General features: G+C 43.7%; 2 protein-coding genes across 3 annotated transcripts; one reads left to right on the forward strand and one right to left on the reverse strand.

Moving 5' to 3' along the window:
• Positions 1–1325: 1325 nt before the first annotated feature.
• hmox2b (heme oxygenase 2b) lies at positions 1326–10687 on the forward strand. Of its 2 annotated transcripts, none has more exons than XM_010864313.3 (7): positions 1326–1397; positions 5298–5429; positions 5848–5965; positions 7702–7914; positions 8031–8306; positions 8559–8688; positions 8868–10687. In XM_010864313.3, the coding sequence occupies exons 2-7, from the start codon at positions 5347–5349 to the stop codon at positions 8993–8995; spliced, it is 948 nt and encodes a 315-aa protein (XP_010862615.2). In that variant the 5' UTR covers positions 1326–1397; positions 5298–5346; the 3' UTR covers positions 8996–10687. The 2 variants fall into 2 exon arrangements, with proteins under 2 accessions (XP_010862615.2, XP_010862614.2); XM_010864312.4 differs by lacking the exon at positions 1326–1397 and adding an exon at positions 1445–1681.
• Positions 10688–11719: 1032 nt separating this feature from the next.
• On the reverse strand, positions 11720–17423 carry dnaja3a (DnaJ heat shock protein family (Hsp40) member A3a). The gene is made up of 10 exons (XM_010864311.3): positions 17178–17423; positions 16367–16503; positions 16184–16267; positions 15811–16023; positions 15032–15184; positions 14769–14916; positions 13889–14082; positions 13673–13788; positions 13487–13584; positions 11720–12551 (listed from the first exon to the last, which is right to left on the reverse strand). The coding sequence occupies exons 1-10, from the start codon at positions 17380–17382 to the stop codon at positions 12529–12531; spliced, it is 1371 nt and encodes a 456-aa protein (XP_010862613.2). The 5' UTR covers positions 17383–17423; the 3' UTR covers positions 11720–12528.
• Positions 17424–17479: the final 56 nt, after the last annotated feature.

Here is a 17479-nt window from a genome sequence, read left to right on the forward strand (position 1 = left end):
CGACCATTGACAACTTACAAGGAGGGCAAGACACAAAAGGTCATTGCTAAAGAGGCTGGCTGTTCACAGAGCTCTGTGTCCAAGCACATTAATAGAGAGGCGAAGGGAAGGAAAGGATGTGGTAGAAAAAAAGTGTACAAGCAATAGGGATAACCGCACCCTGGAGAGGATTGTAAAACAAAACCCATTCAAAAATGTGGGGGAGATTCACAAAGAGTGGACTGCAGCTGGAGTCAGTGCTTCAAGAACCACCACGCACAGACCTATGCAAGACATGGGTTTCAGCTGTCGCAACCCTTGTGTCAAGCCACTCTTGAACAAGACACAGTATCAGAAGCGTCTCGCCTGGGCTAAAGACAAAAAGGACTGGACAGCTGCTGTGTGGTCCCAAGTTATGTTCTCTGATGTAGGTAAATTTAGCATTTCCTTTGGAAATCAAGGTCCCAGAGTCTGGAGGAAGAGAGGAGAGGCACAGAATCCACGTTGCTTGAAGTCCAGTGTAAAGTTTCCACAGTCAGTGATGGTTTGGGGTGCCATGTCATCTGCTGGTGTTGGTCCACTGTGTTTTCTGAGGTCCATGGTATCCCTGTTCTTAATTGGCCGCTGCTGAAAGTAGGCTACCACGTGCTGTCTTCTTCTCTGGAATGTTTTTTTGTGCGTTTACCTGGGCACGTTTACAAATTTGTGCGCACAGATTGCAAAACCGTGCATGCAAAGCCGTGCGCACTGATTGGAAAACAGTGTGATCAGTTTTTAAAACCGAGGGAATGGATTTTTATTCTGTGCCCTCGGTTTAGTTATTTTATCTCAGCTGACCCCAGGGGGGCTCCATAGCATTCCTTAAACCACAACATTACCAGCCCATCAAATGGTCATGTGTAAAATCAGTGTGTGCTACCGCTGCCTGGTGGTAAAATCTCCACACACATTTGTAAATCACAACACGCATTTGCAGATATCTGCTGGAGTAGAAGTGTAGCAAAAGTCACGTTTAAAAAGACAGCGAATTGAGAGGCCTGTCTGAGTTGTAACTGATGACTTGTCCCTATAAGCATTTACAGATTTGTCTACACATTCACAGATATGTGTACGCATTTACAATTCTCAATACACTTACAAATATTTTACACATATAATTCTGATTACACAGAATCTGAATACACATTTGAAGATTCCTGTACACATTCACAAAACTCAGTACGCATTTACAGATTATTTTACACATTTATAAATCTGATAACGCACACACATTTGTAAATAGTTTTTCTACAATAATGCCGCCCCCATAAATAAGGATCATGTTCACGCGCTTATAAATACCGTGACCACATGATCTGAACTTGACAATTTCGTACTTCCGGTTTAGAGCACAACGCAGCTCCTCGGAGAGTTTAGAGGTAAGGACGCTTTGTTTATATCGTTATCGTGGACAGTAATTTTCCTTTTTTATTACAGCGTTAGATTATGACATTTTAAGATGGATTTTCAAACTTCCCAATGCTAAGGTCCCCCATAAATAAACTGTTTCGTATGCTTGCGCTGATTGTAACACTTGTAGCTAGCTAGTTAAACAGTATATAAATTTTTTTTTGAAGGACTACCGTAGTTTTGCTAACGTTCTCTTGCCTGCTTGCTAGCTACCATCTAACTACTGCCATTCCAGTGCATTCGATGTCATGGTGTAAGTTGAACTAATGGATCTATTGCTGGCGGTAGCATTGGGCAGTAGCTACATTTTGACTAGTAGTACTAGCTAACTAGTAAAAAGGAGGAAATTATTTTCAATTATCTAACTTGCTAGTTATAGTCAAAAACAACGATTCGCACGTTAGCAACATAGCTAGCATCCAAACCAACAACAGGTACAACAGGGTTGTTACACAACATTCAACCCGTTAAATTAGAAATAAATTACGGTAGTTGGCTAGCTAATAGCTATACAGTACCTACAATGAAAATGACTCCAATCACTCCATGGATGGTTCGTTTCTTTAGAAAACGAGAGTAAAATAGCTAACCACTACGCTATAAGAACTACACTATATAAATCGAAATCAAGAACAATATGGTCGTTGTCGGTGCAGTTCGTCCATCGCAGTATAACCGTAAACAGTTTTTACTTCAGGCTTACTATAATAGCTACTGAAGCTTGTAGCCAGTGAAGTTGTAGTCTAGCTATACAGTACATATAATGAAAACAATGACCGTTGAACAGCCAACCACTACACTATGAGAATTGAAACCGAGAGCAATATGTTCCTTGTCGGTGTAGCTCGTCCATCGCAGTATTGCTTTAGGTGAAACATATGTGGCAGTCCGGGTCTCTAACCATTACACTCAAAACAATAACAATAGGCAGGCTGGCTAACCGTGGTAAATGTAGTTACACGTTCGATGTTTGACAGTTATTCAGACATTCAAATCTCAATAGCTCGCAAACAACTTAAACTCCAAAACCCGGGTTAGTCTCGTTGGACAACACCGCACAGGCAGTTTTTTCGATTCCGATCGTGGTTTTCAAACTGCGGGAGACCGTTATGGCGAGATTACTTTCAGTCTGAGCATAACCAAAGCATGTCGCAAGGGAGCGTCAACAAAGTGCATAATCAACATATTCAAATCTCAACAACTCTGACTCCATCACCTATAAACCTCATACCATTGTTAAACTGTTCAAGAAGACATGGAAATGGGCTGCTCTTTATAGATTGCCAACTTTTTTTTATGGATATGATTATATTGTCTCTGAACACACACAAACATAATGTGCAGTTTAGAATTTCAATAGCTCCTTGATCACATGACCTAGATGTTTTAATCTTCAGAGGGATGGGTCACATATTGCACAGTTAAGCACCTACACACTATTAGAGAAGCATTTGACAATTCAAAATTTCCATAGCTCTATCAATACATTTTATTTATTAACATATGACACAATCGCATGCTAATTCAATAGCTCCCAGACCACATGACCTAGATGCTTCAAAGCACTGTTATAATCTTCAGAGGGATGGCTCACACATTGCACAGCCCTTGCTTTCCCAGTTAAACACCGACCCAATTTTAGGGAAGTAAAATTGCTAGATTATTCCTTACATGGTGCAGCATGTGGCACACCCTTTGGTTTTCCCAATATAAGAATCTACATTTTGTTTAAATACACACATGACATTCGCTTGTAAATTCAATAGCTCACCTAGATGTTTCAAATCACTCATAATATTCGGAGGGATGGCTCACACATTGCACAGCCTTTGAATGTTTCATAATTTGATCTTTTTTTAATTTATTTTTATCAATGTATTTGTCAAAATTCAGTAGCTAAATTCAATAGCTCAAATGACCTAGAGTTCTCAATGTAACTTAAATTTAAATGTAACCAAAACTGAAATGAAAATGTAGTTTTTTTTTTTTCATTTGAGAATATTGGAGGAAAAGCAGGCATGGAGAATCTTGGAGACAAAGTGGGTGGATGAAAGGGATGCTGCATTTGCTGTGGTAATTGTAATAAAGCTCAAAGAAATAAGAGTTTATCTGCATTTAATTTATCACATAATAATCAAATCTGGATTAATATTTGGGGAAAATGAAAGGGTGTGCAACACGCTGCCCTATGTAGGGAATAATGTAGCATCAAAATTATGTCAGTTTTGTCTCTCTTGTTGAAAAAGCTATTGAAATTTCAAATGCTTCCCTAAAAATGTGTAGGTGCTTAACTGGGAAACCAAAAGCCTTCTCTCCTAAGATTGAGTGATTTGAAACCTCTAGGTCAGGTAGCTATTGAATTTACAAGCAATTTTGTCAGTATTTAAAATAAAATTGGGTCCCAAATTTTGGGAAGACTAAAAGGTGTGCCACATGCTGCTCTATGTAGGGAATAATCTAGCATGGAAACAATTTGTCTGTCTCATTTTGAGAAAGTTATTGAATATTCAAATGCTTCCCTAAAATTGTGTATGTGCCTAACTGTGAAACCAGTGTGACCGTACACTATGAAGATTATAAAATGGATTTGAAGCCTCTAGGTCGCGTGATAAAGGAGCTATTGAAATTGAAAGTTTTCATAGCAAATATATCCATATCTATACTATCCATAAAAGTTTTGCAGCCTATAAAAAGCAGCCCATTTCCTTTTCTTCCTGAATAGTTTTACATTGGTTTGGCATTTTAAGGTGATGTTGTCAGAGTTGTTGAGATTTGATAATGTTGACGATGCAATTTGTTGACGTTCCCTTGCGACGTTAGTTGATTATGTCCAGACACACTACAATATTCCCATAAATGCCTCCTGCCATTTGGAAACTCCTGTCGGAATCGAGAAAATGAGACATGTGCAGTTTGATCCAACCTTTTTCTTTCATAACGAGACTAACCCGAGGCCTGTAGCTTCAATTGTTTTCTAGCTATTGAACTTTGAATGTCTGAATATCTGTCAAACATCGAACATAAAACTCTTTACCACGGTGGCTGGCTACGGCTTCTTGGCTAGCTCTGCCTACGGGTTCCGGGAAGAAATGCGCGAGTGTCTTAATTTCAATCCCAAAAATGCGCAACTAAGAATCATCGCGTTTGGTGTGCGTGCTTCATCTAATCAGTGCCTAATTTAAATGGTCCCACCGCTGTGGTCGTAAAAGCTAAACCTAACACTTTTTAGCAAATATTTTTCAGAATTCTTCTTGCACTGTATGTGATTGGTTGTCGGCTGAGGAGCTATGGACTTGCCTACAGCAGTTGTACCTACTACATAGCAAACGTAAACCGTTATAATTATTTGGATCAAGTATGTTTAAAATAGCAGCAGCAGCAGTAGGGTACAATTATCAAAGACCATGCGTTCCCATTTCACTCACAGCACATTGACAGAACCTGATTTGCTTTTGAAGGACAGTTCAGCTAAACAAACATAATTTTCCAGAACTAAAATTTTCAGATAGAAGGCCAATGTTCCTACTATATTTGTGCCATGTTTGCCAACTTCAGCTGGGTCTCAAGTTTCTGCAAGAATTACAACATTTTAGTTTTTTCTTGAAGTAGCGTCTTTGGGCGTGGGTTATGAGACTGATTTGATGCCATGGATTATTTTAAGATTGGAACCTCAGACAGATTTCTTTCTAAATCATTTCCGATCAGTTGGATTTGCCATAGGACGACTCAATCAAATTTTAGAGACATTTCCAGGATGATCAAAGAATGCCGGATGCATCTGAGCTCAGTTTGGAAAGTCGTGGCAAAGGGCCTGTTTACTGTTTATTGACAGTATGTGGGTCTTGTAATGGAGTTCTGTCTTTGTCAAGGACTGGGAAAGATTGTCTAAGTGGCTGGACCAACGGTTTTGGAGAAAAGATGGAGGACTCTGTGAAGACTGAAAGTGTTGCCAACGGTGGAGGGCCTGTGTATGCGGAGAGCGAGCCAGCCGACACACTCCGGTACTATTTCATTACTTTAATTCAACCCATTTTTAACTGAGTTTCTGGAGATTTCCAGAAGGTAGCTACCTGTAGGGTAGCTACCTATTTATTGTAACAGGGCGAGATCCAAGAAACCGACACCCCCAAGGGTTTAGGGCCCTGGAGGGCTTTTCTTCAACATAAGAGGAGTAGGAGGTGAGGTGAACATCCTAAGCACACAAACCATCATGTTCAGGTGGCTTTGTGCTGGCTGTCTGGGTGGTTCTCTTGGCTGTCTTCCTCCACCTTTGTAGTAAAGCGTTGCCTGTTACTTCGACCTGTCCCATGTTTTTGGCCTGGGCCCGAGCTGCTCCTGAAATTCCCTTTTCCAGACTTATTCAGTTAGTATCACTAGTTTCCCATGGCATGCCAGTCACTTTTTTTCGTCTTCCAACAGCTCGACAGACCTTTCTGAAATGCTGGCTGCTGGGACCAAGGAGGTTCATGAGAAGGCGGAGAACACCCAATTTGTCAAGGACTTCCTTAAGGGGCGCATCCGAAAGGAGCTCTTCAAGGTTAGTCTGGCATCAGTAGACATGTCCCCCCCCCCCCCCATGTATTTAGATCTTCCTGAGCTATACAGTTGTGCAGACCACTGGGCTATGCAGCAGCTTGGTGACAGGCAGATGTTTCACACAAAGCATGCAAACATGCTTGATAATGGATTTATTACATCTACATTTGTCAATGTAATTTAGAAAATGCCAGCTCTCATCAGCAAGACACGTCATTCGTCCACATTTTGTTAGTGGGCTACATTACAAAATCTAATTGAATAGCGTCGTATAACAAAACATAATCGCATTCAATCATAATGATAATTCTCCATAGGAGCCTAGTAACCATTTAATCTATCAGATTCCTGGGGACTTGCATTTACATCCCTCAAGAGTTGTTTAAAAGTAAGAATCAGTGGGCACATTTTTATGCAGTCAAACTTTTGTCTCGACCAGGCTGCAAACTAACAACTTTTGGCTGCAGAGACCGCAGCTCTGACCACAGAGCTATGCAGGGGCTTGTAGTGACCAGCAAAGTTATGTACAACATGCAAGCACGTTCTAATGTGCTTTTTAGGTTTCTGCATGTCCAATTAATCTCATTTTGAGAATTCCGGTTCACAACAGATTTTGTTTTGTCAAAATATGCACCTCTAAAGAATATAAAAAATATGTGAAACACACGTTGGGTTCTGTTATGAAATTCTATGCTTTTTAGTTGGTCTCAGTCTCCTGGACTGTATGGATGCATTTTTCCTGTTTCACAGGGGTATAAAATGTGATGTCCCATAAAAATCCATTTGGAATCATGTTGTGGTCATAGAAGGACAACATTTACATGGATGCTGTTGAGACATACCAGAGGAAGACATTTTGTTATGCTGAATTAGCTGCAGAATCGCAACACAGAAGTTGGAAAGTCTAGGTATACCCAGTGGAAGTGGGATGCCAAGGGTTTGAAGCACGTTCTATAACCCGGTTTCTCAGATGTTGGAATCAGTGGTCAAGCCTCGCGTCACACTGTAAAGAGCTTGTCCGAAGCAGCAGAGAGGAGTAGCAACTGGTTGTGGCTGAGACAAAGAGTGTGGATGGGGTCCTCATGCGCAATAGGAAGGAAATCGAATGGAGTAAGGTGAAGTTGGGCTGAGGTGTGTAGGGGTGGGGTTCTGGGATGCCAGATTCAGTCTAACCCTCTTGAGGTGTCGTGGGCTATTTTACGAAACACCAAGGACGGAATGTGCCCACTTGAAGGTCCCGGTGATGTACCCTACTCACCTCAATCAAGATGGTTGTCATGCTGATGTGCTGGGGAGACCATTATGAGGTTTATCCCTGGGGCTGGCATTACAGCTGTTTTATGGGCTGATGCGCCAGGGAGACTTTGACCTGTGACACTAGGCAGAAGGATGTCTACATCAAACGTGAACGTATCAAGTTAGTCTACTGTAAAGCTACACCTTACTTGGTATTTATCTTGGCCAAAGGAGAGTTCAAAGCAACATGAAGTTTTAAACACCTACTCATGTTATGGAAATCATGCATCATTGATGCTTTGTCACTGTTTTGCTACTAGTGGTCCATGGGCTCTTGTCAAGAATGGCATAATCAATTCCACTATGTGCCAGGATATTTTAGCCCAAAACCTGGTTGCCTCTGCAAGGACATTAAGACTTACCTGTGGATGTACTTTTCAACAAGAAAATGAATCCAAACATAAGCGTACCTTTGTCTTCCTGTTTCCCTGGATCCCTCAGCTTGGCCACGTGGCCCTCTACTACACCTATCAGGCCATTGAGGAGGAGACTGAGAGGAACAAGGACCACCCGGATTTCTCCCCACTCTATTTCCCAGAGCTGAATCGCTGCGACGCCCTGGCCCGCGACCTGGAATACTTCTATGGCGAAGACTGGATGGAGCGGGTCAGCTGCTCTCCGGCTGCGCAGCGCTATGTGGAGCGCATACACAAGGTTAGTAGGACAAACTGTAGAGGGTGTGTATGTGTGCATGGTGTGGTCTTTAGTGTGGCATTACAGGCAGAAGAAAAAAAAACAAATGGGACGTTTAAGTTTTATTTGTGTTGTAGGTGGGCAAGGATGAGCCAATCCTGCTGGTGGCCCATGCCTACACTCGCTACATGGGCGACCTGTCTGGGGGCCAAGTGCTGAAGAAGGTAGCCCAGCGGGCGCTGAAGTTGCCAGCGACGGGCGAGGGAGTTAACTTTTACCAATTTGACGGCATCCACAGCGCCAAAGCGTTCAAGCAGCTGTACAGGAGCCGGATGAATGAGCTCGACCTGAACATGGCCACCAAGGAGAGGCTGGTGGCCGAGGCGGTGCTGGCCTTCCAGTTCAACATGGAGGTGAGGCGAGGGCTATGGCTGGAGCCTACGGGTTCTCCCTAAAACATTTCCAGTTCTTACACTACAGGGCTGATTGAGGAGAGGGAACGCACCTAACACACTATTTTATTTTTTTGTCACATAACGGTAGAAAAGGAAACATCTGGTGATTGCCAGCTTGCGGCGTAGACCGGCAACTGTAGATTGAGAGGCGTAGCCTGGCAACAGTAGTTGCGTTTGAGCGTGTAATAATCCTTGTGTTGTTTTTGTTAGGTGTTTGATGAGCTTGAGGAGATGGGCAAGGATATCAAGGATGAGATCATGGATGCGGGCATGCCTATACACGAGGCTCATGGGACCGGTGGAGACATCAACAAATGCCCCTACTATGCTGCTCAAATGGGTATGTAGGCGCTATGCACAGATCCTGTGGAATGCGTGGCTTTGTTTATGGCTCCAGTGTTGAATGGCCAAATACAAAGGGTAGTCGCTAACCTGGCCTGGCTTAACGGTGTTTTAACAGTAATGTGTGAGGGTTTTCTCACTGGTTTTACCCCTGCCCTGCACATCTTTCCTTCCCAGTGGCCAGCGGGGGCTCTGCATACGTCAGTCAGCTGGCCATGGCGGCCCTCAGACACCCCACCGGACAGGTACTGTTTGCGGCCTTGGTCGCTGCCCTGGCAGGATTTGCTGCGTGGTACTTCATGTGATCCCATCCCCGGCCAATCCTCGGCTGTCCTATGGGGAAGACTGAAGAATGACACGGGGGGAGGACAGGAAGACGAGTCAGAAGAATGGTGTTAGGAATGTCGGAATGAGAACCCATCCATAGGCCACTGTAACCTCTCCTTTTCTGTCTCTACTACCTCCCTCTCTCTCCGTCCAGTACTTTACCAGTGTTTGTAGCGCCAAGTGTCACGGTTTTATAGTTGGTCATCATAGGAACATAGACACGCAGCAAGTTTGAGGGGTTATGACATCCCTCTAATCCTTTTAAATAATTGTATTTTTAGTTGACATGGTTGCAGTCAATCTTAACTGACTAAATTGTTGTTTGATTTGTGGTTAGCTTTGTACTAAACCTGTTTTCTTCTCCCACTGGGCCAAACAAGGATGTGTGGATTTGGAACCTTTTAAGGTCACTTTGGGGACGTCTGTATTCTGCTGTCCTTTGGGTTCCACAGCAATCAGACCTTCAAATCTAAATGTAATCTTGAAACTATTAGAGCCATGAGTCCCAGTGCATGAAATGGACCAAAATAGATTGTGGTTACATTTACATGCCACCACTGAAAACTGGTACATTTAAGGCTTTGGCACTGTGTACTAGCCAGCACTGGGTCAACTCAAACACTGTCAAGCTTGATACTAAACCAACAAGTTGTGTGCATGTGTCATGCATACCTGGCTAAGTGGTATTTGGATTTCCAAGGTCAGCAGACTACTGTGTCTGTAATGTACTGTTCAAACATTCTGTTAGAGTATAACTGACAGAGAGCACACTTATTTATATATATACATATATAGGTTATGAATATATGATGATTGTCACATTATGTATTTTCTTCTCTCGGCCTTGAAATTAGCTCAGGTGTGAAATTCTGAACTTGTAGAAAAGAACCCACAGACTAGTGTAGTTTCCAATAGTAATGTTAGCAGACTGATTTAGTATATCAGCACCTAGAGATCTGGCTTGTTAGCCCAATTCCAAAAAGATAGCTGTAAAAGCTGGATTCAATACTGTAGTTAAAGATCGGTCCTCATCAACTCTTACTAGAGCTGCTTTCCTTGGATTGTTTCATTTTAATATTGAAAATTGCTTTCCTGCATTTCATCTCTTTGCATTGTATTGTTTGAACTTGAAGATGGAAATTAGAGGTCAAATGCTGAAAACCAAAGGAGAAGTTGAATATAATTTCTGACATAATTTCAGTTGAGTATTTAAACAGATTCTATGCTGTGAGTATTCAGGTCTGTGATTCTCTCACTGTCCGTCTCTGGTATATTCAGTAGTGATAGAATCTGTTGCAAATGTTAGTTGACTTGTGTGCAATAGCCCTCCATCTAAGTGTTCAGGCTTATTTCAGGTTGTTCATTAGTTATTTTTGTTTAACTTTTTGCCCTGATGAACTTAACCCAGGCATACACATGGTGGTCCAGAGCCATACGACACTGTCTTGTACGTGTTAGGTCTCAGGTTTTCAACGGTTTATTTCAATGCAGCTACAGTATATATACAAAAACAATGCAAGATGTAATACATTTGCTCAATGTAAGCGTTCTGTTCTCTCTCAGTTGACTGTGTTATGCCATAATCAAATATGATTAGAATGTTTGCAGGACATGTTGTAGTATTTTTAACATTTTGAAAGGTCATTGGGTTGTGTTCATTATGCACATAATGAAAGAGAACTGACAAATGGGGGATTGCCAGGATTTTAATAAACTTTCCAAAATGTTTTGCGACGTTCGAAAGACGTGTGCAATAATCAATGCGACTCATTATCTCAGGTGTGAAAGTTTGAGATTTGAGGATGGACTAATGGAAGCCTCGTGCTTGATTAATGTTACGAGGCTCTTTTCGTGCCTTGTATCGGTTTTAGGAAGCAAATGCTAACGCATGAGTCTTGTACAGAACGCTTTTCCTCTAAGCTTTATCAGTGACACACAATGTACTACAAATGTCAAGGGTCTCAATGTGGGAATGTGAAGAAAAGGATGGACCTGAAAAATCTAAGCAATACATTGTATTGTCTGAAATAAAATGATTGAATTTCCTTGTTTACTTTGTGTTATTTCATGTTATGTTGGTGGGAAGTTGAGACCTTTTAGTTGTGTAAGGGCCCACTGTTTTGTAGTTAAATCTAGACAGGCAGCCTAATTTATAACTCCCCCCTAATATTATTTTTGAACTAATATCAAATTACTATTCATTTCGCAACTGAATTTTCAGAGCTGGTTTAAATAGATTTTTGCATTCTGTAACATTAAATTACACAACTGGTTCTGTACTGAACAACCAGTTAAGGGGGTTGGGTTGTTGTCAGAATGGCCAGTGCTCCTTGTATAACTTCTTTTGGTTTAAGAACATCCTAGATCAACCTAGAACTGAAAAGTGATTGGTGACATACTGTCCTTTTGTTCATACATTCTCTTCTATCTGACCAAGAGTCTTGAAATGTGCCCCCCCCCCCCCCCTTTTTTTAAATCACCATGTCCAAACAAAAATCTTAAAAAGCTACTTGAATGTAACTGGTGTTGTCTTCAATTGCAGTGATCACAGCGTGGTGAACAGAACCAACCAGCAAACACCCTTCATAGCAAATGAACAGTGTCAGAACACAGATTGAGCTATTTGTAACATTAAACAGACACAGTGCTTATCTTTTGTGGAACAGAAACCTGAAGTGTGAACAAAGCTTAAGACAAATTCATTTAAATGTTACTTTTACTAAAGATGATTTATTTCTCTAACATGTAACACATCGGTACGATGGCAGTATTAACAGCTGTCTATGTACAAAAGGCATGAGTTCATACAGAATGGGTGTGTTACTCATTTACTGAATCATCATGTTCAGTGGGAAAGGTTAAGTTAAGGTAGGAAGACGGAGCACTGTTCCAGCCACACCTGACCCAAATGCATCTCCACACCAGCCTGGGTCCAAACAGAAATTCATCTTACCTGTGATTCACTTGATAGAAATCCATAGACAAAACATATCCTTATTCCAATCTGAACTGATGGTCATACAACTCATTTGTTGTGGCTAGATGGGCAACATACAGATCACTTAGAACTCAGTGCGTACATTACATCTGAAATTAAGAGGATTTACACCAAAACAAAAGGGATTTGCATTGCTTCTGAGGCCTTCAAAATAAAGCATGCATTTTCTGTGCATACAGAAGGTAAAATATCCCATGGGGCTTTTGGCAATCACTGAGAACGGTGTTTCTCGGAAGATAGACCAATACATCATCGGACTGGTTGACGGCTGCTATTGGCAATCTGAAGATAACGAACATCTCTAGTTTACTCTTGGATTTGGGTTTCAGGCAACAGGAGCAAACAACATGTTCTTTTTGTGTTCGAGTTCATGATCTCCTGCTGCAAGTAAACCGATCTGGGAGAAAGTGTGAAGTTGGATCTGGGTTAACCAGTTCAGTGCCGGGGTGTGATTATGTCCATCTGTGCGGCAGTCTTCTGGGAGCGTCCAATCGGCCTCTCCAACACCTTGTCTCAGTTACCAGTGGACCTCTTACCTATCAGTATCATGAAAACAGCAGGTGTAGAATCACTGCATGTGTACACACGACAAGCATAGGACACACTAACCCCCCTCCACATGTTGAAGAATCACATGTCACTGGTCTGAGTGAGTCTGGCTTTTCTAACTATTCTGTAACAATGTTTAAACAGCAGACAGCCGCAAAACAGTTAACTGGCATTTTTTTGTGTCACAAACCGGGTGCCTTCCAGAGCCAAGATGTTCCAACAATGTATTCCACATAGACGTGCAAAAGCAGCAAAAAAGACATGTTTTGGGGAAACCCTACCTGGTTTGGGACCGTCAGGCGGAGCTAAACCATTTTTTAAAGTTGGATATGAAGCCTTTGCCCTGCTCAAGCTTGCTCCCTTTTCCCGCTTGCCCTGCCTCAGACCGCTTAGCACTGCTGCCCCCACCTGGTCAGATATGCGTACTGTGGGATCCAAGCTTTCGCTTATGAAGTCATCCGCTTTTATAAGCAGAGCTGGGATCTCTAACTGTAGACTAAATCAAGGTATTTGAAGATACCTCTGCAGTCTGTGGGTCTCAATATGCACAGTCATGCACCAAATGTGTTATTCAGTAAGTTTCTGTGAGTGGTAAAGTGTGGATAAGTCCTAAAAATGAAATGAGAAGCGCTCCCCTTACTGTGATACCTCACACTTCACCACCCCGTTCACTGAACCTTCCTACTGATTTATTATGTGATGTGATGTCACTTAGTATTTGCATGTTAGGCTGTTAACATTGGTCCCGTCCAGTTTACACTCGCACGTGTCGCCTAGCCGCCCCCTACGCCCCGCCTCCCTTCATGGAAACGGACAGGGCTCTGTTGTTTCATCGCTCCCAGCAGAAGCGGTTCACATGCCCCAATAACCCAAGTGTTGAAACCCAGGACCCTGGTGCTCCGACACGGGCCATTGTGTCTACCTGTGGCGGTGCTGGTGACACCATTGACTGTCCCCTCCACATCGGTCTCGTCCTCCGCGTAGCTCATGAGCAGAGCCCGCTGCCTGTCCGTCAGAGTCCTGTAAACACACAGTGAGAAATGAGCGGCTAACACAGAACGCGGCTGGCTTTCATGCACGGCGTGCTGTAACAGGAGAGGTGTCTTACTTAGGGACGCGGATTTTGACGTGGACGTAGTGATCTCCGTATCCGTAACCACTGACCCGCGCGACGCCCTTCCCGCTCAGGAGGATCCACTGGTCTGTCTGGATCCCAGCAGGGATCTACAAGAGGATCCACCAATCACGGTTACTGTCTGTCTGCGCGCCCGCCCGCCCGCCTTCCCGCCCCCTGCCTGCCTGCCTGCGTGCGTGTGCATCTCACCGAGAGGTTAATCGTCTCGTAGAGGCCCTGAGTCCGGACCGTGCCTCCCAAGATGGCCTGAGCCACAGAGATCATGACGTCGGAGTGGATGTCCGCTCCGTCCCGCCTGAACACTGGACTCTTCTGGACCCGGAACGTAATGAACACCTCCTTCTTGCCCACTGGCATCCTGACGGTTTGACCATTCTCCACACCTGCAGAGGCCATCCAACACCATGGAATAAACTCCAGGGTTATTAACACGGCCCAACCTGGCTAGCGGAATTACTCTGTTTTAACTGGGTCAAAAATCTGTGCTGTGCAATATGAGAAGACATTGTTTCACCAGCCAGATGACTTCATAGGACATTTTCTACTAGGCAGGTCTGTCTTAGTCCCTAGTTTATACGCTGCAATAGTGCTGTGGGACCAGGGTCAGTCTGTATTTTATGTGAAGGTATCCATTTGGACTAGAGTCCTTGGAATACACCTCAGGACTACCTGCCCTGATGACTCCTGGTCACCCCAGTCCTTGTTCACCAGGTTGTTCAGCTGATCTGGGTTCTAACTAAATAGTCTGTACACAGTCCAAACTGATTTATTGATCTGCTAGTCATCTGAACATGCCAAAAAAGTGATTTGGCCCAAAAAGGTAATGCGCACTTAGTCTTTTAGTCAGTTAACAAGGCTATAACAGGACTGGCCACCCCTCAGATTCTGGCTCCTCTCTAGGTTTCTTCCTAGGTTCCAACCCTACTAGGGCGTTTTTCCTGCTCGTCGGACTGGGTATCTGAACAAGCACTTTGTGACAACTGCTGATGTAAAAAGCTTTTTTTCTAAAACCCATTTTACTGATCAGAAGCAGTGTGACCGGACGAGGGCACTTATAGCACAACGTTACCTGCTGGCACAGGCACCATAACCGTCTTCTTCTGCCGGGTCTGTCCGGTACCATTACAGGTTTTACACGGGGTGGAGGTCACGGTTCCCTTCCCGCTGCAGTGACGACATGTCGACCGCATCACGAAGGGGCCTGTGTTCACAGTCTCCTGCGCGGGGGGCGGAGACCATACATGCGTGAGACACGAAACGCACCCGCAGTTGCCCATTTCACTAGGAATCCTGCTCCATCACGGTGGTGCGTACACGCCACCTGTCTCTCACCATGCCCGATCCATTGCAGTGGTGGCAGTGCACGACCTGGGTGCCCGGCTCGCTCCCTCCGCCGTTGCAGCGCTGGCAGCTGGCCTCGGTGTGGAAGGACATCTCTTTGTTGACACCCTTAGCAGCTTGGGTGAACGTGAGGTCCATGATGAACTGAGGGAAGGAGAGGCCAACTGTGAATCTCAGAGATGGTCGACAAAGGATACACTCCTGGTGTGTGAACACTCAATATGCCCTCTATTTGTTCAATCACAGAACACTGACTGATGAAGCGGTCAGAACTTTTGTTTGTGTTGTACTGGAACCTGTCAGCTGATGTGGTTTTTAATTGGACTCATCCCACCCCCCGCACCTGTTTTCTTCCCAGTTTTGTGATTAAGCCTCTGGTTCATCACAGCAACTGCAAGCAGAACAATTAAGCACACCCAAAGCCCTCCTGGTTATCGCTTGCCACAGTGAGTTACTACAGAGCGAAGGGGAAAGGCAACCACATTTGACTACACGCCCCCAAACACAGAAGATGCTGGTCAATTGCAGAGAAAGCCACAGGATTCCGGAGCTAGTCTGCAACAAGGATTTAAACTGGGTCCTGCAATAATTTTTACTAATAGTTTAACCTGCTTTTTTTGGCATATTCACTGTACAGGCTTCAAAGTATTTAAATGAAAACACTACATACAGCCAACTGATCCTTTTGTCATGGGAATATATTGGATTAGTTTTAACTCCCTCTTCAAAGCCTCTGACTCTTTAAGCAGTATGGCATAACAATCAATTACCTCCTGAGGCTGGTCAAATATGGCGTTGAATTCGCCAAAGCCACGGCTTCCGGAGAATTCTCCGAAGATCTTTCGGAACAGCTCCTCTGGATCCACACTGCTAGTTTGTCCACTCCAGTACTGCTGATGTCCACCGCTGCCTGACTGACTTGCTTCAAACCCTGCAGCCCCATACGTGTCATACTGCTTCCTCTTGACCTCATCACCCAGCACCTGGGGGAGGGGTCAGGGAGTCACTGAAGACAAACGGTTCTGATGTTTTGTCACGTAAATAGAGCTATCCATTTCACTTATCCCTTCATTCTCACCTTAGTGTATTCCTAAATAGTGTCTAAAAGAAGCAGCCAGTTTAAAAGAGGAACACGAGTCAAACCTCATAAGCTTCAGCCAGTTTAGCAAATTTCTCCTTTGCCTTAGGGTCGTCTTTGTTGGTGTCAGGATGATATTTCTTGGCCATCTGAAATGGGACGACAATCCTCGTTCAGCGTTGACAGCATAGGATCAATCCAGCAAGTCAACACAAGAAGTAATCAGTCATTAATTAATTCACACACACCTGGTAATATGCTTTTTTGATCTCTTTCTGGCTGGCGGTGCGCGGTACACCCAACACTGTGTAAAAGTCCTGTTTGTTGGAGGCAGAGGAACTTGTGTGGAAGGACAGCGTCCAGAGAACATGGGGCAATTTAACACCTGGAACAGGTGTTAAAGAACAGCACATGAGTTGACCTGGCAATCGGACTGTGTGTTACTGTTGTCTTGATTCTGAAATTGGTATCTACTTTCAAGTTAGCTACAACTACATGCCTGCCCTTTAAATCACACAATTGTTCTATAACACTAGGCATGGCCGTACCTGTACCGTACAACTGAGTACTCAAATACATTACAAAACTCGTTTTTGTCTTCTGACCATTAAATAATCTTGTCTTGACCCGAGATGTTTCTAGAAAAACGCCACTTGGCATCCAATCATGGTAATGAAGATGCAGCGATCTCAACTGCGTTTAACAATACTTTACAGGAAGACATTCATGACAGTTCGTTCAAGATCGTTTATGCTGCTTTATACAATGAATGTGGCTATGCAGGTCCCAACTAACATCCCCAGCAATCTGTGGATGTGTACTACAAGCTAGCCAACCGCTAGTCATATAACTGTGCAATGACATCACTTTTCCGTGGCACATCAAAATTCACGCTAAAGTATATTTATTTAGTAGAATGTTAAGTGTCAACAACTGATTGACACTTTCAGTTGTGTCCAAAGAGGTGAATGGAAACTACGAGAATCGTTAGCATTTATGTAACCTAACTTGATTGTAAGGCCGTCGCTGTCTGTGGCTGTGCACTGACAGTTTTCTCACCTGGAAGTCCTCCCAATGTCAACGCATTCCCCAAGCCCCCACATATTGCAGTGCCTCCCTGCCATATTCTCTTCGCCGGCAGAGTGGAAAGACTTCTGGCCCCTCCATTGAAAGAAACGGTTATAAGAGATCCAGCGCAACGATGACCTGAGGACACAGCCACTCTTATCCAGCGTGTGGAACACCGGGCCGCTGAAGACGCCATTTTTTTGTCCCTCTGACTGAAGTACTGCTACTTAGCCGCAACAGCGCATGTGCATGTCCGAAAGTGGTGTCACGGACATGCGCAGAAGGTGTCCCCC

Source organism: Esox lucius, chromosome 11 (assembly GCF_011004845.1).
Source record: "Esox lucius isolate fEsoLuc1 chromosome 11, fEsoLuc1.pri, whole genome shotgun sequence".
Lineage (NCBI taxonomy): Eukaryota > Metazoa > Chordata > Actinopteri > Esociformes > Esocidae > Esox > Esox lucius.